Source organism: Mesoplodon mirus (assembly GCF_964341445.2).
Source record: "Mesoplodon mirus genome assembly, chromosome: 3".
Taxonomy (NCBI): Eukaryota; Metazoa; Chordata; class Mammalia; order Artiodactyla; family Ziphiidae; genus Mesoplodon; species Mesoplodon mirus.
Window position 1 is genome coordinate 88207252 of NC_138978.1, and position 26286 is coordinate 88233537.

Consider the following 26286-nt stretch of genomic DNA (forward strand, 5'->3'; position numbering starts at 1 on the left):
TCTTCTGGCTATTGTAAATAGAGCTGCAATGAACATTTTGCTACATGACTTTTTTTGAATTATGGTTTTCTCAGGGTATATGCCCAGTAGCGGGATTGCTGGGTCATATGGTAGTTCTATTTGTAGCTTTTTAAGGAACCTCCATACTGTTCTCCATGGTGGCTGTACCAATTCACATTCCCACCAGCAGTGCAAGAGTGTTCCCTTTTCTCCACACCCTCTCCAGCATTTATTGTTTCTAGATTTTTTGATGATGGCCATTCTGATTGGTGTGGGGTGATACCTCATTGTTTTGATTTGCATTTCTCTAATGATTAATGATGTTGAGCATTCTTTCATGTGTTTGTTGGCAGTCTGTATATCTTCTTTGGAGAAATATCTATTTAGGTCTTCTGCCCATTTTTGGATTGGGTTGTTTGTTTTTTTGTTATTGAGCTGCATGAGCTGCTTGTAAATTTTGGAGATTAATCCTTTGTCAGTTGCTTCATTTGCAAATATATTCTCCCATGCTCAGGGCTGTCTTTTGGTCTTGTTTATGGTTTCCTTTGCTGTGCAAAGGCTTTGAAGTTTCATTAGGTCCCATTTGTTTATTTTTGTTTTTATTTCCATTTCTCTAGGAGGTGGGTCAAAAAGGATCTTGCTGTGATTTATGTCATAGAGTGTTCTTCCTATGTTTTCCTCTAAGAGTTTTATAGTGTCTGGCCTTACATTTAGGTCTTTAATCCATTTTGAGTTTATTTTTGTGTATGGTGTTAGGGAGTGTTCTAATCTCAAACTTTTACAGGTAACTGTCCAGTTTTCCCAGCACCACTTATTGAAGAGGCTGTCCTTTCTCCACTGTACATTCCTGCCTCCTTTATCAAAGATAAGGTGACCAGGGCTTCCCTGGTGGCGCAGTGGTTGAGAGTCCGCCTGCCGATGCAGGGGACAAAGGTTCGTGCCCAGGTCCGGGAAGATCCCACATGCCACGGAGCAGCTAGGCCCGTGAGCCATGGCCGCTGAGCCTGCGTGTCTGGAGCCTGTGCTCCACAGCGGGAGAGGCCACAACAGTGAGAAGTCCGTGTACCGCAAAAAAAAAAAAAGATAAGATGACCATATGTGCGTGGGTTTATCTCTGGGCTTTCTATCCTGTTCCACTGATCTATATTTCTGTTTTTATGCCAGTACCATACTGTCTTGATTACTGTAGCTTTGTAGTAAGTCTGAAGTCAGGGAGCCTGGTTCCTCCAGCTCTGTTTTTTGTTCTCAAGATTGCTTTGGCTATTCGGGGTCTTTTGTGTTTCCATACAAATTGTGGAATTTTTTGTTCTAGTTCTGTGAAAAATGCCAGTGGTAGTTTGATAGGGATTGCACTGAATCTGTAGATTGCTTAGGGTAGTAGGGTCATTTTCACAATGTTGATTCTTCCTATCCAAGAACATGGTATATCTCTCCATCTATTTGTATCATCTTTAATTTCTTTCATCAGTGTCTTATAATTTTCTGCATACAGGTCTTTTGTCTCCTTAGGTAGGTTTATTCCTAGATATTTTATTCTTTTTGTTGCAATGGTAAATGGGAGTGCTTTCTTGATTTCACTTTCAGATTTTTTTGGCAATTCTTTACAAAGTTAAACATATTTTTATATGACACAGCAAGAGAAATGAAAACCTACATCCAGAAAAAGACTTGCAATTGAACATTCAGAAGAGCTTTATTCATAATAGCCAAAGCCCAGAAACAACCCCAGTATTCAGAAAAATAATCAAATTGTGATATATTCATTCACTGCAACACTATTCAGCAATAAAAAGAAACAAACTTTGATACATACATGAATCTTATAAACATTAGGTGAAAGAAGCCTGATGCAGACAAATACATGCTATATGATTCCACTTATAAGAAGTGCAAGAACAAGTCTTCACATATTGTAGAAGAAAAGCCTTCCTAAACATGACACCAAAAGCATAAGTAACAATAAAGAATATATATAAATTGGACTCACCAAAGTTTTAAATGTTTTGTACCTCACTGGATGCCATCAAGGAAGTGAAAACAGGGACTTCCCTGATGGTGCATTGGTTAAGAATCCACCTGCGAATGCAGGGGACACAGGTTTGAGCCCTGGTCTGGGAGGATCCCACATGTTGTGGAGTGACTAAGCCTGTGCGCCACAACTGCTGAGCCTGCGCTCTAGAGCCCATAAGCCACAACTACTGAGCCCACGCGCTGCAGCTATTGAAGCCCACGTGCCTATAGCCCATGCACTGCAACTAGAGAAGCCACTGCAATGAGAAGTCCGCACACCGCAACAAAGAGTAGCCCCCACTCGCCGCAACTAGAGAAAGCCCATGCGCAGCAACGAAGACCCAACACAGCCAAAACTAATAAATAAATAAAAATAAATAAATAATTTAAAAAATGAAAAAATAATAAAAAATAAATAAAATAAAAAGAAAGTGAAAAGAAAACCCACAGAATGGGAAAAATATTTGTAACCCATGAGTCTTGTATCTAGAATACATAAATAACTCTTACAACTCAATAAGAAAAAGACAAACAAACCAATTTATAAATGGGTACAGGGACTTCCCTGGTAGCACAGTGGTTGAGAATCCACCTGCCAGTGCAGGGGCCACGGGTTCGAGCCCTGGAAGATCCCACATGCCGCGGAGCAACTAAGCCCGTGCACCACAACTACTGAGCCTGAGCTCTAGAGCCCGCGAGCCACAACTACTGAGCCTATGTGCCACAACTACCGAAGCCCATGAACATAGAGCCCATGCTCCACAACAAAGAGTAGCCGCCGCTTGCCGCAACTAGAGAAAGCCTGTGCGCAGCAACGAAGACTCAAGGCAGGCAAAAATTTATTAATTAAAAAAAATAAAGCAATCATTAAAAAAAATAAAAAATAAATAAAACGGGCACAGAGTAAGAATAGACGATTCTCCAAAGATATAGAAATGGCCAATAAACACATAAAAAGATGCTCAACATCACTAATGATTAGGGAAATGTCAATCAAAACCATAGCAACACACCACTTCACAACCACTAGTGTGGCTATAATCGAAAGGACAAATAATAAGTGTTGGTGAAGATATGGAGACACAGGAACCCTCAGACACTACTGATGGGAATATAAAGTGGTTAAAACCACTTCGGGAAATAGTCTGGCAATTCCTTAAATGGTTAAACATAGAATTACCATACGAGTCAGCCATTCCACTCTTAGGTATATATTCAAGAGAAATGAAAATCTATGTCCATACAAAACTTATACAACTAATTTTCATGGCAGCATTATTCATAATAGCCAAAAAGTGGAAACAATTCAAATGTCCATCAAGTGCTGAATGAATAAAAACACTGGTATATCCATAAGGTGTAATATCATTCAGTCTTGAAAATAAATGAAGTAGTGATACATGTTACAACATGGATGAACCTTGAAAACACTATGCTAAGTGAAAGAACCAGTCACAAAAGGAAACATATTGTATGATTCCATTTATAGGAAATAGCTAGAATTCAGAAAGTAGATTAGATGTTGCCGAGGGCTGGAGTGGGAGTAAGGGGAACAAGGAGGAATGGGCAGTGGCTGCTAATGGATACAAAGTTTCTTCTGGGGGTGATGAAAATGTTCTAAAATTGGTTGTGGTGACTGGTTGCACAACTCTGTGAATATATGAAAAAACACTCAATTGTACACTTCATATATGTGAACTGCAGTATATGAATTATAGCCCCCAAATGCTGTTATATCGAAAAAAGAACGAAATATATCCATGGCAATAAAAATCAGATGAAAAGTTTCAGGTGGTGGGGTTGCTAAAAAGGGCACCAATGAATATTCTAAGATGACAGAAATTGTCTCCCTGTTAATGGCCTGTGGGTTATACACAGGTGTATACATCTATCAAAGCTCTAACTGTACACTTAAGAATTGTGCATTTCTCTGTTGCAAATTATACATCAACTTTATAAAAATGTATTAAAAATACTGTCTCTGGTTAATGACATTAGGGGTAGTGAGAATTAGGTGAGAAACTACTGCTTTTTATTACTAGAAGCCCTTCAGAATTGTTTTAAAAACCGTGACTATTACTATCACAAAAAAACAGTAACTGTTTTTGATATATTAAGTGTATCTATTTCATAAAGAAAGGTAAGTATGAATACTACTTCCTTTCTCTTTTTTCAAATTTGTTGGTCACTCTATCAAAATTTAGAATTTTCTAAGGAAAAACTTTATAATTTTTTTCCAGTGCTATGGATACAATGAAATCCTTCTGAGAAAACGTTAACATTTTCCAAAAGAAGTAACACTTGAATTGATACTATCAAGTCTCTCCCCACTAGCTACTTAGTCATGGTATGCAGGAGAAGAATTTACATACTAATTAAGAATAGGTAGACCTTACAGAATGTGTAATTAGAATCATATACTTTTATTTCTTTTTCCTAAAAGCAGTGATTAAAAAAAAAAAAAAAAAAAAAAAAAAAAAAAACCTCAGGAAGACTCCTAGACAGGTTGCCACCTAGTTTAAATTGAATTAAAATACTCTTGACACGGTAGTAGAGGCACACTGCCTGAAAATGTTTCCAAAGACTTTAGCCTGGCAATTGAGAAAGTGGTAATACAACATTACTCATGATCCATGGGCTAGTGAGAAGTCTGTTCAAAACTTATTCAGTTATCTTCCTCTTCCCAGAGCACATGGGTTCACTGCCTTGCATGGATTTACTGTAATTAAAAAAATAAATAAATAAAAGGAAACTACCTTCCCACCCCATCATAATTTCCTTATGACTAATAAGAAGAAATTTATCAAATTAAGGAAAAGAATACTGGCCTGGTAGGAATACTGTATGCTATAATCAAAGGCATTCCCCATAGGTATGTGTGGCCTGCTGCTATACAATAATTCAGAGGCCCAAATTTATTCATCCTCCTAGAATGCTGCCAGACTACGACATCAGAGTTGAATCTCTACTGACTGGAGAATAAATACATAGTCCTCGGTCTCCTAGCTAAGCAATTCCAAATCTCTGTACCTCCAGCTCTAAGGGCCACATTCAAAATGGTTACAGCTCCACATTATCTGAGGTGGAGGTGCTAAAGCCAATTATCAGTTGGACTTCAAATAGTATCAAGGATGGAAAAAGTCTAGGATTGTCTGCTTGCAGAAGCTTAGAATACTTGGCAGAGAGAAAGCATTTCCAGTTCCCTAATAGATAGGACTAGGGACTAAAGTGAGAACAAGGGAATATGCCAACAAAGAGAGTAATCAGGGTCTTTGGGTCTTATTTTAGAGAGATTACCTTCACCATATTCCTGCTACTGAGAAGTGAACCTTCACCTCACCAAGGGATCACCTATCTGAGGAAAATGGTACTCTGTGCACTTCAATGATGGGTACATGAAAAAAAAAAGTAGCTTATGTATATAGCAGGACATATTTGATAAACATGAAAGAAAAAAAAACCCTCTACTTACTACAATACTATGAAAAATACAAAGGAGGAGAAGATAAAGAATGGGTTCTCTTTTGGGTTATTTGGAATAGAAGTACTTGTGAGACTTATCCATATAGATAAGAAGCCCAGAAGTTGAAAAGTCTACAAATGGAAATTGGGCAATTATTTGACAAACTTTTTGAATATCCTGCTGTACTCAGTATAATGCCTTCCTATGGATACCAGAAATAAGAGAGCAGGATACAAAAACGACAGGTCAACATGCCATTTGGGAATGTGTAAACTGCTAAGTTAATTTATAAAGAACTAAGGGAAGATCTAAGAAAGCTAAGGAAGAAAGCTGCTATACAAGAAAAACACTTGGAAAGCTAAATACACTGGCACTTTATTGCAGAGGGAGCAACTTTTCAAACATAAGGTTCAAACACTCTTGTAATGTTACACCAAACAAACAGGATATGAAAGTGCACGGAGAAAGACAGCAGCTTGCTGGCTAAAAGAAAGGCAAATCAATAGCAACAAAATACACGTCTGACTCACAGGAGTCACACCCTTTCACAGCAACATCATCAAGCACATATACAAGTCTCAGAACAAGAGAAACAAGAAGGGACAATTAAGAGAAAAGACAAGGAATTAGCGCAGGAAACAATTCAGAGACAACTCAGGAGGGAGGTGCCTAAACGACAAGAATCTCTCCAGTTCTGAAAGCATAAGGGTTTTCTTTGGCTTTTGTTTCTTTAAGATGAGATCTCAGAGAAGGGGAATGCAGGAGTCTTGCAGCCCCCTCTCAAATATTCTGATCAGAAACTGATGGTTGGCAATCTGTATATATTCTTGGGAGAAATGTCTATTTAAGTCTTCTACCCATTTTTGGCTTGCATTGTTTGTTTTTTTGATATTGAGCTGCATGAGAGGCTTGTAAATTTTAGAGGTTAATCCTTTGTCAGTTGCTTCATTTGCAAATATTTTCTCACATTCTGAGGGCTGTCTTTTTTCTTGTTTATGGTCTCCTTTGCTGTGCAAAAGCTTTTAAGTTTCATTAGGTCCCATTTGTTTATTTTTGTTTTTATTTCCATTTCTCTAGGAGGTGATTTATGTCATAGAGTGTTCTATGTTTTCCTCTAAGAGTTTTATAGTGTCTGGCCTTACATTTAGGTCTTTAATCCATTTTGAGTTTATTTTTGTGTATGGTTTTAGGGAGCGTTCTAATTTCATTCTTTTACAGGTAGCTGTCCAGTTTTCCCAGCACCACTTATTGAAGAGGCTGCCTTTTCTCCATTGTATATGCTTGCCTCCCTTATCAAAAATAAGGTGACCATATGTGCATGGGTTTATCTCTGGGCTTTCTATCCTGTTCCATTGATCTATATTTCTGTTTTTGTGCCAGTACCATACTGTCTTAATTACTGCAGCTTTGTAGTATAGTCTGAAGTCTGGGAGCCTGATTCCTTCAGCTCTGTTTTTCTTTCTCAAGATTGCTCTGGCTGTTTGGGATATTTTGTGTTTCCATACAAATTGTGAAATTTTTTGTTCTAGTTCTGTGAAAAATGCCATTGGGGGCTTCCCTGGTGGCGCAAGTGGTTGAGAGTCCGCCTGCCGATGCAGGGGACGCGGGTTCGTGCCCCAGTCTGGGAGGATCCCACATGCCGCGGAGCGGCTGCGCCCGTGAGCCATGGCCGCTGAGCCTGCGCGTCCGGAGCCTGTGCGCCGCAACGGGAGAGGCCACAACAGTGAGAAGCCCGCGTACCGCAAAAAAAAAAAAAAAAAAAAAAAAAAAAAAAAAAAAAAAAAAAAAAAAAAAAATGCCATTGGTAGTTTGATAGGGATTGCACTGAATCTGTAGATTGCTTTGGGTAGTCTAGTCACTTGCACAGTGTTGATTCTTCCAATCCAAGAACACGATATATCTCTCCATCTGTCTGTATCATCTTATTCTTTCATCAGTGTCTCATAGTTTTCTGCATACAGGTCTTTTGTCTCCTTAGGTAGGTTTATTCCTAGGTATTTTACTCTTTTTGTTGCAATGGGAAATGGGAGTGTTTCCTTAATTTCTCTTTCAGATTTTCATCATTAGTGTATAGGAATGCAAGAGATTTCTGTGCCTTAATTTTGTATTCTGCTACTTTACCAAATTCATGGACTAGAGAACAGTATGGAGGTTCCCTAAAAAACTAAAAATAGAACTACCATGCGACCCAGCAATCCCACTACTGGGCATAAACCCTGAGAAAACCATAATTCAAAAAGAGACATGTACCACACTGTTCACTGCAGCTCTATTTACAATAGTCAGGACATGGAAGCCACCTAAGTGTCCATCAACAGATGAATGGATAAAGAAGATGTGGCACATATATACAGTGGAATATTACTCAGCCATAAAAAGAAATGAAATTGAGTTATTTTTAGTGAGGTGGATGGACCTAGAGACTGTCATACAGAGTGAAGTAAGTCAGAGAAAAATAAATACCTTATGCTAACACATATATAGAGAATCTTAAAAAAAAAAAAAAAAGGTTCTGAAGAGCCTAGGGGCAGGACAGGAATGAAGATGTAGATGTAGAGAATGGACTTGAGGACACAGGTAGGGGGAAGGGTAAGCTGTGACTAAGTGAGAGAGTAGCATGGACTTATATATACTACCAAATGTAAAATAGATAGCTAGTGGGAAGCAGCCCCATAGCACAGGGAGATCAGCTCCGTGCTTTGTGACCACCTAGAAGGGTGGGATAGGGAGGGTGGGAGGGAGATGCAAGAGGGAGGAGATATGGGGATATATGTATATGTATAGCTGATTCACTTTGTTATAAAGCAGAAACTAACACACCATTGTAAAGCAATTATAATCCAATAAAGATGTTTTATTAAAAAATTGAAAAAAAGAAACTTATGGTTTACTGATTGCTTTACACAGACATTCCAGACAGAAAGCATAGACATTGCAGACTGAAGCTAAGCTAGCTGCAACAGAAATAGTAAAATAAATTCTTTTAATTAATCATATCATCAAACTCCTCAGGAAATCAGACAATGGATTAAAAATTTAAAACAATCCTATGAAAAGAAAAAGAATAAAGAGTTCGAGTGAAGATCTAAAGGCTTCTCCTATGATTAAAAATACATGAATTTTTAACGCAAAGACTTGAAAATACATGTTTTGTTCAGAAGCTTTTTACTACTTCCTTAAATGTTCATGGCTGTGTTATAGAGAGTATCCTTAGGAAAACTGAGGTAATACTGTGGTGGTAAAATTATAAACATAAAAGTTAGATCACCTAGATCAGCACTGTCCAACAGAAATATAATGCAAGCCCCTACATAATTTTAAATATCCTAATAGCCAAATTTAAAGTATAAAGAAATAGTTGCAATTAATTTAAATAATTTATCAAATATAGTCAAAATATTACATATTTTTAGTATGTAATCAAAATTTTTTTAATTAATGAGATTTTTTCCCCCCAAATCAGCTTTTCAAAATCTAGAGTATATTTTACTCTTACAGCCCATCAGAATTTAGACCAGCAACATTTCAGGAGCTCAACTGTCACATATGGCTAATGACTTCCATATTGGACAGTGTAGACTTAGATATTGGTAGGATACAAAGATATATAAATTGAGGTTTCAAAGATTCCTGCTTACCATATTTTAAAAAATAAATAAAATACATTTACTTTAGTTTAGAAGAACCATTTCCTCATCCTCATATTTCACCCCCCAAAATCTGCTAAAAAGTAAAATCTGATTCTAAATAACAGAATGCAAAAGGAAACAAACATGGTTGCAATGTCAAACTTTTAAACCACAAAAATAATGGCCCGTTTAAAATTTAAATAAGCACTATTCCCCTCCTTAATTAAAATGCATTGCTATTACGCTTGAACCTTACCTTCTTAAATTCATCTCAGCCAAAGCCTTTGTATTTTGAAAATGAAAAACACATTTAACACAGAAAAAAAAATAGCTGTCCCATTTCAACTTCAAGGCTATCAATAATTAACTTTCATCAAACAGATCTTTGACATTGTATTGAACCATTTCTTCACATTTTCCTGGGGTTGCCAGATGCACTGATTTTTAGAAAGTGATAACTGCAGTAAAACTATGGGAAGGAAAAACAGTTTCTTTATAGAATTTGGTATTTTCATGTTTCTTCAATTTTAATTTTCTAAAATACTGCCAAAGTATTTTACTCTTTCTCATTCAAAGATGGTTAAACAACACAAGAGATTCATCTACATTTGCAAAAGAGAAGAAGAAATCCTAAATAAAAGCATCTCCCCTGTTAGAAGTAACAGTAGTGTCTCAATTTTTACTTTAGATACATAACTTGCATATCTATGTTACAAACCACAGAAGTGGTCAGAGAAAATTTAGTTTATTATTCTTGCAATTTTTTCTTGGACTTAATACATTGCTGGGGTACTAGAGCAGAACAGAGGAAGGTGAGCTAGATCTTAGTGTTTGTCATTTTATTTTTTATTAAAGTCAGAAAGATGTGTTTTTCCACCAGGATTGTTCTCCTAAGGCAAAACAAAATATTGCTACATTTACCCATTCTCTACACATAAATCCTTCCCATGGATTCTGAGTTTTAATGATTTTTTTAAAAAGAGTGAGAGACTCAAAATGTGAACTCAAAAAAGTACAAAGTTTTGAGTAATTCCACACAAGAACAAAGGGTGAAAACCTGCCTCTTTTACTTCTTCAAAGTCTTACTTGTCAAAATCTCTTTTCTAGACATCTTTAAACAATTCTAACAATTATTATTTAATTGTTAACCTATATGCCAAGCACATCTAGTACTCTGGAATAAATTGTGAATTACTTGAGAAAAAGTTCATCTATACACACATCACTTGCAACAATTTTTATATGGTGTTTTCTATATTTTAGTTATACAGTAATTATTGATCATAACCATAAAAATAAATTCAACTTTGGTCATTTACAAACTCAGGGCCAAAGTTATCTTTTGTGCAAACTACTTTTCCATGTAAGAACCAATTCAAAACTTATAAATTCTTTACATCCTTTAGCACTATCTATAAGTGTTTTACTTTGCCAGTCCTGCCCTGGTTTTATATTCCACTAAGTTTTCCACACCATACACCTCCTTTTGTTCTCTTTAAGAGTCCCCACCACTTTGTTTTCTGTGAGCATCTATTTGCTCATAACTGCCTTCACACAACCCAACACTCCACTTTGCTCTTTCATGAGCCACTTCCAAATTCATCTTACCCAAGAAACTTTGCCAATCTACATATTATGCTAGAAAACTACCTCCTCCTAAAACCTCAACCAAAAGACTTTGCTCTAAATCTTTCAAATGTAATAAGCAAAGGGGCATAAAGTTAATACCAATACACACATAAAACCCACATAAAGTTATCATCATGTGGCACACCAAGCTTTCTATCTTACCCATCAAATGCTGAGAGCCGAAGAAAACCCTTTAAAAGCACTTTCTAGGAAACAATAATCAGAAGGGGACAATTTCTATTGCCAGGTTTGAATGGGCTAACATTAGGTCTTCTTCTAGGTGTTCATTTGGGCCAGGTTCAAAATCTCTAGCTTGTAAATTCTATTTCCAGGTAACTTCTTTCACGTCTCTATTTTCTGTCTCCATATCAACAGAAAGGGACCAAACCTGAGGACAGGTCATTTGAAAGCAAAAATTTCAACAACTACCTCAGCAATAAATTTTTTTAAAGCTGAGCAGAGTTAATATTCAGAATATATAAGACTTTGGCCAACAGGCAACAATGGACAGCAATTTCTGAAACTCAGGAGAAAAGTGGGGTAAGACCTTTGACTGCCATCTTACCTGCCATGAGAGAGTTTCCAGATTCTGGCATGCGTAGGAAGAATTCAACAGAACCTAGTGAACTTTCTCAACTGAGCAGAGCTGAGTGCATGAGGAGACCAAAGCGGCTAGTGTCCAAGGAACAGAGTATCAGAGAGGTAAGAAGTACACAAACAAGACCTTCAGAGATTGACAGAGGATACCCATTAAGTATTCAGCTGGGAACTGATCAGCACATGTTTGTAAGGAAACTACCCAAAGCTAGAGAAAAAAACCACCAGAAAAGATTAGATTTAACAGTGGCCACCATTCACACAGGGCCAGGAATAGTATCTGTCCCCACCGTCCAGACTGGAAAACCTGTTTCAAGGCATACTGGGTGAAGTACACAAAGGGTCGTGCCTCAGTAGGAGGGAGTAATAGCCATAGGCTGTACATTACTCCAGAGCAAATTCTTTCCAAGTAACTTAACTGCATTCTTGAACAAAGCTCAAGAATATTTATAGGAAAACAGCCAAACCAAGTGAGGTAAAATTCACAATGTGAGACATCCAATCAAATATTATCAGGCATGCAAAGAAGCAGAAAAATATAACCAATCAGAAGAAAAAGCAATTAATCAAAAGCAAACTGGTATTGATAGAAATGTTAGAACTACCAGACAAGGCCATTAAAAGTTATTAAGACTATATTCCTGTATATTCAAAACTTAAGTAGAGACATACAAACAACACTCAGCTCCACCTTCTAGAGATGAACAATGTGACAGATGGAAAAACACACTGGATAGGATTAATGGCAAATTAGACATGGCAGATCATAATATAGAGAACTTGAATACAAAGCAATAAAAATTTTCCAGAAAGTGAACACAGTATCAGTGAACTGTGGAACAACTTCAAGTGGCCTAATATTTGTGTAATTAAGAGTCACTGAGGAGGAGGATAGAAAGGAACAAAAAAATTTTGAAGGGGCTTCCCTGGTGGTGCAGTGGTTGACAGTCCGCCTGCCGATGCAGGGGACACGGGTTCGTGCCCCAGTCCAGGAAGATCCCACATGCCGCAGAGCAACTATAGGCCCATGAGCCATGGCTGCTGAGCCTGCATGTCCGGAGCCTGTGCTCCGCAATGGGAGAGGCCATAATAGTGAGAGGCCCGTGTACCACAAAAAGAAAAAAAAAAAAAAAAAAAAAAAGAACCAAAGAGCACCAGAAATAGAAGCTATGTAGGCAAATATAAGATTTTTTTCTTATTATTTCAATCTCATTTCAAAGATAATTGACTACTGAAGCAAAAATAATACTGTAGTATGGGGTTTATAACATATACAAAAGCAAAATGCATGATAAAACTAGCACAAAGGATTGGAGAGGAGAAATGGAAATGTACTATTCTAAGTTCTTACACTACGTGTAAAATGGTATGAGATCTCTTGAAGGCATACTGTGCTAAGTTAGTTAAGGATGTATACTATGAACTGCAAAGCAACCAGCAAAATAACAAAAAGTTATAGCCAATAAATCAACAAAAGATAAAACAGAATCATTAACATTTCATTCAGTCAAAAGGCCGAAAAATTAAAAGATAAAGAATAGTAAAACAAGATGACAAATATAAACATAACCATATCAAGAATTACATTAAATGTAAATGATCTATTTTCCTCAAAACCTAGAAAATACTATGTTAAGTAAAAGAAGCTAGTCGCAAAAGACTACCAATGAAATGTCCAGAATAGGCAAATCCATGGAGACAGAAAGTAAATTAGTGGTTACCAGCAGCTGGAAGGAGGGAGGAAAGGGGAGACTAATGGGTACAAAGTTTCTTTTGGGAGTCATAAAAATGTTCTGAAATTGGATAGGTGGTAATGTTTGCAGAACTCTGTGAGTGTACTAAAAATACCACTAAATTGTACACTTTAAAGGGATGGATTTTATGGTATGTGAATAATTAAGAGCACAATAACAATACAATAAAAATACTGGAAAAGGTGCTGAAATAATAATAAGCATATATTTTCTAAGATCCAGCAAGAAGATTCTAATCCCCACTTCACTCTATAAGGAGTGTGAGTATGTGATCTGCTTTGGCCAATAAAATGTGAGTTGAAGTTATGTGTATCACTCTCTAGCAGATGCTTTAAGATATATTTCCACTATTTGCCATGAGTCTGGTTTATCCTGCATAGGGGCTGGTCACTGGTCCAGAAATGAAGAAGTGTGCAGCAAAAATGTACTCAGCCTGCAGTTTGAGATGAACATTAATGTGAGCAAGAAATAAAATTTTGTCATAATTTTTTTAAAAAGTGATCTAATTACTGTAATTAAAAGGCAAAGCTTGTCAGATTGTATTTTAAAAAGCAAGAGCCACTATATGCTGTCTAACTGACAAACTTTAAAGATAAAGAAAAAAATAGAATAAAAGTAAAGGATGGAAAAATATATAAAATTTTAACATTATTCAAAAGAAAGCTACAGTGACTAGATGAGATAAAGTAGATTTCTAAGCAAACAATATTACTAGGGATAATGAGTGCATTTCACAACAGGACATAACAATTCTGAATGTTTATATACACAATAATAAAACTTCAAATTACATGAAAACAAAGACTGATAAAATTTAAAGAGAAATAAATCCACAATTATAGTTGGAGGTTTCAATACTCCTCTCTCAACAGCTGACATCAATATCTGATACAACAAGTAAACATAAAACCAGCAAAGATACAGCAGACTTGAATAACACTATCAATCAATTTGAATCAATTAACATTTATAGAATATACCACCAAACAACAGCTAAATACACAATCTTCTCAAGTGCACATAAAATATTTATCAAAACGGACCACACTCAGGACCATAAAATTTAAAGGGATGTTGCTAAAGCAGAGCTTTAGGAGAAACGTACAGCACTAAACACTTATATTAGAAAAGAGGAAAGATCACAAAGACATTACAAGGACACAAGACATTACAGATAAAGGTCAAAGACATCGGAAGACAACTACAGAACAATTTCCCTCCTGAACATAGATGCAAAAATTCCAAACAAAATTTTAGCACATCAAATCCAATAATATTTTATAAAGACAGTAAACAATACTTTATAAACACAGTATATAATGACTAAGAGGGGTTTATCCTAGGAATGCAAAGTTGGTTTAACATTTAAAAATCAATGTAATTTGCTATATTAAACTAAAAGAGGAAAACAATGTAACCATTTCAAAAGATTCAGGAAAAGCATTTGACAAAATCCAGCTTCTGTTTCTTATAAACTCTCAGCAAATGAGAAATAGAAAGGAACTTCTTCAATTTGATAAAAGTCATCTACAGAAACCTACAATTAACTTCATATTTAATGCTTTCCCCTTAAGATCAGGAAAACAAGGCTATCTGTTCATCGCTTACACTCAAATTTGTACTGGAGGTATTAGTCAGTTGCAATAAGGCAAGAAAAAGATATAAAAGGCATCCATATTGTAAAGGAAGACACAAACATGCTTTTATTCACAGACCACATGCTCATCTATGTAGAAAATCTAATGGAATCTAAAAAAAACAACAAAACCTACCAGAACAAGTGAATTTATCAAGGCAGCAGGATACATAAATGACAAAAGAAAAATGATTGTATTTCTATATGGTAGCAATGAACAATCAAAAATTAAATTTACGGGCTTCCCTGGTGGTGCAGTGGTTGAGAGTCCACCTGCCGATGCAGGGGACACAGGTTCGTGCCCCGGTCCGGGAAGATCCCACATGCTGCGGAGCGGCTAGGCCCGTGAGCCATGGCCACTGAGCCTGCGCGTCTGGAGCCTGTGTTCCGCAATGGGAGAGGCCACAACAGTGAGAGGCCCGCGTACCGCAAAAAAAAAAAAAAAAAAAAAATTTAAATTTACAAAAACAATACCATGCACAAGTAATAAGTAAATGAGAAATATATTGTGTCCATGGGAGGAAGGCAATACTGTTAAGAATTCAACAGCATTCTGTATAAAATCTCAGCAAGCATTTTTGCACAAATTACTTCATGTAAAATTCACAAGGGTATGATACACAGCAAAAATAGTCAAAAGAACAAAGATGGAGGATTAACACTATCTGATTTCAAGACTTATTAGAAAGCTACAATAATCAAGACAGTGTCATACTAACATTAAAGTAGACAAATAGATCAGTGGAACAGAAAAAGAATCCAGAAATAAGCACATAACGTATACAGACAGCTGACTTTTGACAAAAGTGCAAAAGTAATTAAGTGGGAAAAGGACAGTCTTTTCAACAAATACAAAAACAATTAAACATGCATATTCAAAAACTGAACTTTGATCTATGTTCTGTTTCATACAAATAAATTAACTCAAATGTACAACAGTAAATCTAAAACTTAAAAATATAAAACTTCTCTAACACAGGAGTCTACCTGTGTGACCTTGAGCCATCAAAAGCAAAGTCCATAAAAGAACAACTTCAAATTGGACTTAATCACAATTTTAAACTTTTGCTCTTCAAAAGATAATGCTGGGCTTCCCTGGTGGCGCAGTGGTTGAGAGTCCGCCTGCCGATGCAGGGGACACGGGTTTGTGCCCTGGTCCAGGAAGATCCCACATGCCGCGGAGCGGCTGGGCCCGTGAGCCATGGCCGCTGAGCCTGCACGTCCGGAGCCTGTGCTCCGTGACGGGAGAGGCCACAACAGTGAGAGGCCCGCGTACCACAAAAAAAAAAAAAAAAAAAAGATAATGCTAAGAGAATAAGCCACAGACTGCAAAAATATATTTGAAAAACATATATATGGATAAAGGACTTGCACCTGAAATATATAAAGAACTCTTAAAACAATAATAAGAAATAATAATACGAAAGCAAACAACCTAATTTTTTTAAATGGGCAAAAATTTCAGACAGACATTTAATCAAAGATGACATATCAATGGCAAATAAGCACATAAAAAGATGCTCAACACCATTAGGGGAATGAAAATTAAAACCACAAGATACAAATACCTATTAGAATGGCTAAAATTAAAAGACTGACTGTACCAAGCATTGGTAAGGATGTAGAAGAGCTGACATATTCATACACTGATGATGAGAATGTGGAAAACTATAGGCCCTTTGGAAAACAGTTTGACAATTAAATGTACACCTACCATATAAACCAGCCATCCCATTACTAGGTATCTACTCAGGAGAAATGAAAGCATAAATCTATACAAAGGTTTATACGCAAATGTTTATAGCATTTCACAACAGGTGAGTAGGTAAACTGTGATATATCCATACAATGGAATACTACTAAGCAAAAAAAAGGAATGAAGTATTCATATGTGCTACAACATAAAAATTATGCTAGTGAAATAACCCATTAAAAAAGAGTACATACTGTATGATTCTATTTCTATAAAACTGTAGAAAATGCAAACTCATCTACAGTGACCAAAGGCAAATCAACGGCTATCTGGGGATAGAAAGGCAGATAATAGATATGTTCATTTTCTTGATTTGGTTGATAATTTCACAGGTACATACATATGTCAAAACTTATCAAATTGTACACCTTAAGTATGTGTACTTTATTATGTACATTATGTATCAAAAGAGCTGTTAGAAATTCTCTCTCTTATTACCCTTAAAGCCAGTGGTGGTTTTACTGAATGTAAAAGGACGCTCTTCCAATAACTCTTTAATAGCTGATGCCCTAGAGAACTTCTGATAGTAATATTAGTGAAGGGGCACCCAGGGTCCACAGTACACAGTAATAACAGAGTAAACAAGTATTCTATGTCACACCATTAAAAGAAAAGAATACTCTGTCTTCCATGAATAAATTTATGAAGAGATTTCCCACTCTATATCACAAATCAGATATCCATCCTAAATTAAATAATTCTACAGCTTAACCAAAGGGGACTATTTAGAGAGTTTAAAAAACAAAAATGGTAGTTTTATTTGCCTTAAAAATCTTTTCTAAAATTCAGGAAAAATTTAGATAATTTGCTATATTAAGAAAACAAATCTCTACAGCTATCCAAGGCAGAAAAAATTTTAGTCCAACTTTAGTTTTAAGACCCAACTCCTCCAAAAAAGACTTGAATACTTTTGTTAAGTAGCTTTGATAAACAACGAGCCAAAAACTAAACATTTTTTTTTTCCTTTGGCCACGCCACACAGCTTGCGGGACCTCATTTCCTGACCAGGGCTAGAACCCGGGCCACAGCAGTGAAAGCCCAGAATCATAACCACTAGGCCACCAAGGAACTCCCCTAAACATTCTTAATTTGAACAAATATTTAAAATTTTGATTATGCCATATATACGTACATGAATGGTTGAGTTTGTATGATAATTAAAAGAAAGAAAACCCAAGCAATCTTACTTACCTATTTTGTTCCTCCAGTTTAGCCAGGAGTTCTAAGTCGTCTGGACTCAACTGTGATGGGGAAGATGGTGAAAGGGCTGGCGTTGACAGTGTGGTAGACGAGGATGTAGTGTGTAATGAAGCAGATGGACTTGCCACCTGACTGGCCATCTGACTGACTGTATGTGACACTGTGTTCTTCACCCATGAGAGAGTAGAACTCAACTTTTCTGCAACCTTGTCTGTCGCCACCTAAGGATAAAAATAACAGTTGCATACATCAATTGTATTGTATGCATTACCAAGAACTTGATAATCCTGGTTAGTTTTACTTTATAACCACCATCAGAATATTCTCTTTGAGTTAATAAAGGTAAAACCTGTTTTAGCAACGACTGTCCTAACATACAGCTTTTGGAAACTCCTTATTTCAGTTCTGCGACATGAACAAATTAGAACAATGTTTTCCAAACTACAGGCTAAAATCCATCAGGGAGTGATAAAATCAATTTAATAGGTAACACCACCATTTTTTAAAAATGAAAAAGAGCAGAAAGCGTCAATGTAAAGGTATGTTGTCTTATAAAATTTCTGTCTCAGTTGCATATATGTATTAAAACTACATACTACATGTATGTTCAGTTGAGATATGAAATATATTCTTTATTTGGGTTACAGTCAAAAACATTTGAAAGCCGAGGAACTAAAACATGTCCATTGGGTGATGAGGACAGGGAAATCCTATAATATGACCAACAATTCAACAAAAACTGGGCTTAGCATAAATAAGATGAAATGAGACTCATGATGTATCTTCAAACCACTAAAGAGTATTTTTATTGAAGAGGATTTAGCTCTAGAAGAACAAAATTACGATAAATGATTGATTTAACAGAGTAAGAGAGTTTCAGGGTACAATTTTCATATAGTTAGAACTAGTCAGAAATAGAATGGGATGCCTAGAAAGAGTAGACATTCTCTACCAATGGCTACAATTAAGAATCCATAACACAACACTGTAAAGCAACCATACTCCAATAAAATTTTTTTTAAAAAAAGAATTCATTATAAGAGTCAACATGGAAACCTAAATGTCCATTGACAGATGAATGGATAAAGAAGATGTGGTACATATATACAATGGAATACTACTCAGCCATAAAAAGAATGAAATAATGCCATTTGCAGCAACATGGATGCAGCTACAGATTATCATACTAAGTGAAGTAAGTCAGAAAGAGAATAACAAATACCATATGATATCACTTATATGTGGAATCTAAAATATGACACAATTGAACATATCTATGAAACAGACTCAAGAACATAGAGAATAGACTGGTGGTTGCCAAGAGGGACAGGGGAGGGGTGAAGTGGAGTGGGAGTTTGGGATTAGCAGATGCAAACTGGTATATACAGAATGGATAAACAACAAGGTCTTACTGTATAGCACAGGGAACTATATTTAATATCCTGTGATAAACCATAATGGAAAAGAATATGAAAAAGAATGTTAAAAAAAATTAATTATAAGAGTCAAAAGTCAAGAGTTGGTTGAAGATGAGTTTCTGTTTTAGATGGGCAACTAGGACTAAAAAAGCCTTTCAAATCCCTCCCATCTCTAAGATTCAATGAACTATACAAACGTCTAATATATTCTTCATAAATCATGCCGAAGTCCTAAGCAGATATGCCTACAGCAAATTCATTTGAAACACAAAATATACATAAGTAATATTCAAACAGGCATATCACTTCAGTAATGAAAAACAATGTGAACAATAACCATATTTGAATATCTATATAAAACTAAACATTCTTAATTTGAGTTTACAAAATAAGGTACCGTAGTTTTTTTAAGGGATTATACTTTTTTGAAGCTATCACAAAAAGAGCTTCTTTTTTTTTTTTTTTTTTTTTTAAGAGACGGGGTCTCACTATGTTGCCCAGGCTGGAGTGCAGTGGCTATTCACAGGCGCGATCCCACTATTGATCAGCATGGGAGTTTTGACCTGCTCACCTCTCCTTAGGCAACCTGGTGGTCCCCCGCCCCCAGGAGGTCACCATATTGATGCCGAACTTAGTGCGGACACCCGATCGGCATAGCACACTACAGCCCAGAACTCCTGGGCTCAAGTGATCCTCCGGCCTCAGCCTCCGAGTAGCTGGGACTACAGGCGCGTGCCACCGCACCCAGCTTCTTCTTCTTTTTTTTAAACAGATCTTTATAGGAGTATAGCTGCTTCACAAATACTGTGTTAGTTTCTGTTGTACAACAAAGTGAATCAGCCATATGCATACATATACCCCATATCCCCTCCCTCTTGAGCCTCCCTATCCCACCCCTCTAGGTCGTCACAAAGCACCAAGCTGATCTCTCTGTGCTATGTGGCTGCTTCCCACTGGCTAACTATTTTACATTTGGTAGTGCATATATGTCGATGCTACTCTCACTTCACCCCAGAGTGAATATAAGTCAGAAAAAGAAAAAGAGCTTCTTGATTGTGAAGTTCTTAGACAAAAACTATGAAGTGCTTTTACGTGCTTTGAGAAGATCTTAAATTTTATGCAACAGAAAATGACTAAGCACTATAAAGTTGTTTTCTAGACATATTCTCAGCTAACCTTGATTACATATAGCAACTTATACACACAAAAATTAAACACCAACTTATATACACAAAAAAAGATGCCACCCAGACTATCTTAGCAGATACTACTCTCCCCTCATGGGTTGTCCAAGTCTTTCCTTCTCACTTCATCAACACATACATGTCCCCACTTCCTCCTCACCCCACCCAGCAGCAGAAAAATTCAGTGTAGGGAAAAGGGATTCTAAGGTCATAGTTATGCCACTCAATGTGAGGCTGGAACTTCTGAGACAAAGATTTGATTACAAGTGAATAGGGGCAAGAGTTTTATTAACGTAAAGATACCTCTCATTTTCTTTTCATTTTCAATAACTTTTTCGTTTTAGAACTTACTTCCCTTGGAATGGCATTATAGAAGGGATCAGGGAGCTCTTACTGTTGAGGGAAGAACCCCCAAGAAAGACAAGCAGGATGAAGTAGGGGAACCAAGGAAAAGAAGTATGGGGACGATCATTTAGGCTTCCAGGCCAAAAAAAAAAAGTCCTCGCCAATGAAAAGACCAGCAGCACAGTTCATTAAGGCGAAAGGCCAGATAGTAACCAAATAATTTAGCCAGAACTTCCTTTGTACCAGGAAATGGTAAGAGCCATGGCAGACAACAAGATAGCCTGTTGTAGTTTGTTATCCTATTGATTTTCTCTACTCAGTTACAACTACAAATTCAATTGTGAAGATGGCACTAATTTGCATCCCACAAGCACACTATATTGTAAAACAGAAAACCTAACATGTAAAATTTACAGAAAAATGTTACCCTTTACTAACACTGATGACTAATTTCAAATATACTCACAACTTTCAAAAATTAATGCTTACAATAAGGACCTACTGTATAGCACAGGGAACTATATTCAGTATCTTGTAATAACCTATAAGGGAAAAGAATCTGAAAAAAAAAAGAATCAAAGGATCACTTTGATTTATACACCGGAAACACTATAAATCAACTATACTATCTTAAAATTAAAGTATATGGAAATAAATACGGAAAAAAATGTTTAAAGAAAGAATTAATGCTTTACATTTCCATTATATAAAAGTTCTCTACTCGAGCTAACTTTAGCAAAGCAAAAGACACCTATTATTTGCTTTGTTTTTAAAAATAAATTTATCATACCCTTTCTGCACACTGTAGCAACAGGCTTCCATTTAAAAAATTTGGAATAACCCAGAGCACAATCCTGACATCCTTTCAACCTTGATGAAATGAGATTGTCTATAACTACTGAAGGTTCAACAACCCATCTTTACAATTTAAAATTCTTAAATATAACTGGAGTATTTAATTGCAGTTGCACTTTAATAAAGTTTAATTCTCATGGTTCTAGAAATCCCACAGGACTGAGTTATTTTTCATATATCATCATGTCCTATTTTTCCTTTAACTCTACTTTTCCAAATCTCTAACCTGCCACCTCTAAACCTCTTTCCCTCATCCTATGGTCATGAGGACACAATAAATCTGACAATGCAATTATGTCACAAAGATTGTCACAAAGTTCCTGTCTACCTCATAGAGGTGTTATGCATTTATTTTTAAACATGAACATACTTTGAAAAGATTAAGACCATCATTAAAAAGGCTTAGTAATCAGACACAAAAGGCCATACATCTTATGATTCCATTTACATAAAATGTCCAGAACAGGCAAACCCAGAGACAGAAAATAGTTGGGTGGCTTGGAGGGACTGTAAGAGGGGGGATGGGGAATGACTGCTAATAGGTACAGAGTTTCTTCCTAGAGTGATGAAAATGCTCTGGGATTGGACTGCAGTGACAGTTATATGACCCTGTGAATATACTAAATGCCACTGAATTGTACACTTGAAAGGAGTGAATTTTATGGTATATGAATTATATCTCAATTTTAAAAGAGCTTAGTCAATCTGAAAAATCTACATAATGTATAATTCCAACTATATGACATTCTGGAAAAGGCAAAATTATGGAGACAGTAAAAAGATCAGGATTTGGGCGAGGGAAGGGACAAACAAGCAGAACACAGAGGATTTTTAGGGTAGTGAAAATGCTCTGAATGATACAATAATGGTAGATACATGCCATTATACATTTGTCCAAGCCCACAGAATGTAAACCATCAAGCATGAACTATAATATAAACTATGGACTGGATGATTATGATGTGTCAACATAGTCTCATCAACTGTAACACAGGTACCACTCTGGTGGTGAATGTTGATAATGGGAGATGGGTCTGCACGTGTAGGGGTAAGGGGTAGATGGGAAATCTCTGTGCTTTCCACTCAATTTTGCTGCGAACCTAAAACTGCTCTTAAAAAATAAAATACTAGTAAAATAAATTAAATAAGAAGTTTAGTAAAAGCCTTAGATATTGCTATAATATTTGAATAGGATCTCCCATGATAAACAATCATGGTTCCTTTATCACTTTATATTTTATTAGAACTTATAAAGATGCTCTTAACTCCCCAAAAGGACTGTTTTTAAAGATTCCAATTTTAGATCCAAAATCTAAAATACTCTAAAGCAGGTATCACTACTTTCCCCATCTTAAAAGTGATGACACTTTTTAAATGATGACCCAGAGAGGTTACACAACTTTTATATTAGAAAGCTATTAAGAGAGGAACGTAGACAGTCTGGTTTGAGATTCTCTGCTCTTAACCACTGTCAAGAGTGAACAAGACCTGTGATTTCCCTGGTGGTCCAGTGGGTAAGACACCACACTCCCAATGCAGGGGACCCAGGTTTGATCCCTGGTTGGGGAACTAGATCCCGCATGCATACCTCAACTGAGAGGTAGCATGCCACAATTAAGAGTCAGCGTGCTGCAACTAAGAAACGTGCGTGCTGCAACAAAGATCCTGCAATGCCTCAACTAAGACCCGGTGCTGCCCAAATAAGTAAATAAATAAATGTTAAAACAACAACAACAAAATAAAGTGTACAATTCAATGGTTAAAAAAAAGAAAAAAAAAGAGTGAATTAGACCAAAAGTTGGCAAGAGATGTAGTCACTAATGACCTCAATTAATCCATTCCACAGTGAAGGAAGCAGAAACCAGATTACAGAAGGTTGAGGACCATCTTAGAGAATTAGGAGCTGCAAAATAATCCCATTTCTATCACTATGACCTTTATTCTTGAGACACCTTGATTCAGACTGATTCCTGAAGGCTGGAGGCTCCAGTAAGTTGGTCAGGATTTTACTATGTAACAAACCTTACTTTCCAAAAATGCCTTCAAACACACTAACTTCAGTTGATTTTATGAAACAAAGAAAAAATTGATACAATTCAGATAACTAGACTCTCTTTTTTTTTCCTATCATTTTGCGGTTACTTTGTTTTATAGTATCAAGGCTGGGACTTCCCTGGCTGTCCAGTGGTTAAGACTCCACGCTGCCAATTCAGGGGGCACGGGTTCGATCCCTGGTCAGAGAACTAAGATCTCACATGCCATGTGGTGTGGCCAAAAAAAAAAAGAAAAGAAAAAAAAAATCAAGGCTGATTCAACAATTTAGCATATTTTTTTAGGACTTTTCACAACAATTAGTATTAACTCTTTTTTTTTTTGGCGATGCCAAATATATATATATATATATATGTATATGTGAATATGTATATGTGTATATATATATGTATATCTACATATACGTATATATATGTATATATTCACATATATTCAGAATAGATAAGGAACTCCTAAAATCAACAACTCAAACAATCCCATAAAAAATGGGCAAAGGACATCTCTCCAAAGATATACAAATGGCCAATAAGCATAATAGGCATATGAAAAGATGCTCAACATCACTAATTAGGGAATGCAAACCAAAGCCAAAATAAGATACCACTTCACACACATTAGGATAGCTGTTTTTTTAAATTTTTATTTTATACTGGAGTATAGTTGATTAACAATGTCGTGTTAGTTTCAGTTGTACAGCAGAGTGATTCACTTACACAATGATTACATATACATGTATCTATACTATAGATACATATACAGTGTGTATGTACACACTGCTATATTTAAAATAGATAACCAGGGCTTCCCTGGTGGCGCAGTGGTTGAGAGTCCGCCTGCCGATGCAGGGGACACAGGTTCATGCCCCGGTCCGGGAAGATCCCACATGCCGCCGAGAGGCTCGGCCCGTGAGCCATGGCCGCTGAGCCTGCGCGTCCGGAGCCTGTGCTCCGCAACGGGAGAGGCCACAACAGTGAGAGGCCCGCGTACCGCAAAAACAACAACAACAACAACAAAAAACCAACAAGGACCTACTGTACAGCACAGGGAGCTCTGCTCAATACTCTGTATTAACCTAAATAGAAAAAGGAATTTGAAAAAGAACAGGACAGCTATTATAAAAATTAAAATTAAAAAAATAAAAACGTAAAATAACAAGTATTGGCATTGCCGATAGGAATGTAAAGTGGTAAGAAGGTGCAGCTGCTGTGGAAACAAATATGATGGTTCCTCAAAACACTGAACATAGGATTACCATATAACCCAGCAATTCCACTTCTGGGTATGTACCCAAAAGGATTAAAAGCAGGGATATTTTTATATCCAAGTTCGTAGCAGCATTATTCACAACATCCAAATGGCAGAAGCAACTCAAGTGTTCATCAATGGATAAATGGATTTTTTAAATGTACTATAGGGACTTCCCCGGTGGCGCAGTGGTTAAGAATCCGCCTGCAAATGCAGGGGACACGGGTTTGAGCCCTGGCCCGGGAAGATCCCACATGCCACGGAGCAACTAAGCCCGTGCACCACTACTGAGCCTGCGCTCTAGAGCCCACAAGCCACAACTAGTTAGCCCGTGTGCCACAACTACTGAAGCCTGCACACCACCACAAAGAGTAGTCCCGGCTCACAGAAACTGGAGAAAGCCCGCGTGCAGCAATGAAGACCCAACACTGCCAAAAATAAATATATTTTTTTAAAAAAGTACTATATACACATTGTTACATGTAATGGAATATTATTTGGCCTTAAAAAGGAAGAAAATTCTGACATATGTTACACAACTGAACCCTAAAGGCATTATTTTAAGTGAAATAAGCCAGTCACAAAATGACAAATATTCTATTATTCCACTTATATGAGGTACTGAGAGTAGTCAAATTCATAGAGGCAGAAAGTAGATTGGCTGCCAGGGAAGTGGGGAATGGGGAGTTTAATGGGTACTCTGGAGATGGAGTGATGACGGTTGTACAACAATGTGAATGTACTTTATGCCACTGAACTGTACACTTAAAAATGCTTAAAATGTGGAACTTCCCTGGTGGCGCAGTGGTTAAGAATCCGCCTGCCAATGCAGGGGTCACGGGTTCGAACCTTGGTCCAGGGAGATCCCACATGCTGCGGAGCAACTAAGCCCATGCGTCACAACTGAGTCTGTGCTCTAGAGCCCATGAGCCACAAGTACTGACCCCGCGTGCCACAATTACTGAAGTCCGCGTGCCTAGAGCCAGTGCTCCACAACAAGAGAAGCCCACGCACCACAACAAAGAGGAGCCCCTGCTCGCCACAACCAGAGAAAGCCCACATGCAGCAACAAAGACCCAACGCAGCCAAAAATAAATAAATTTATTTTTTTTTTAAATGCTTAAAATGGTAAATTTTTTGTTATGTATAATTGGTCCTTGAACAACACGGATTTGAACTGCATGGGTCCACTTATACACAGATTTTTTGCAATAAATATGTACTACAGTACTACAAGATCTGTGGTTGTTTGAATCCGAGGATGCAAAACCATGAATACAGAGTTCCAGCTGTAAAGTCATACTTGGATTTTCAACTGTGGGAGGGTCGGTGCCCTTAACTCCTGTGTTATTCAAGGGTCAACAGTGTATTTTATCATAATTAAATGAAAAGAAGAAATTTACATCTTTCACTCCTTATATTAGTAATCTGTTTCTTTCTCTCTTTTGGTCTTTGTTAGACTGGCTAGAGGTCTATCAATTTTATCAATCTTTTCACAGAAACAGCTTGTCGTTTT

The 26286-nt window shown here is 36.8% G+C and overlaps 1 protein-coding gene across 11 annotated transcripts in view; it reads right to left on the reverse strand.

Annotated features, from left to right (window-relative positions):
* EVI5 (ecotropic viral integration site 5) overlaps window positions 1-26286 on the reverse strand; it is a 236174-nt gene that overhangs the window by 156376 nt on the left and 53512 nt on the right. For all 11 annotated transcript variants that reach the window (XM_082613396.1, XM_082613395.1, XM_082613394.1 and 8 more), the window contains exon 2: window positions 17663-17892. In XM_082613396.1, the coding sequence (XP_082469522.1) occupies window positions 17663-17811 (149 nt within the window). In that variant the 5' untranslated portion in view covers window positions 17812-17892. The remainder of the gene's footprint in view (window positions 1-17662; window positions 17893-26286) is intronic.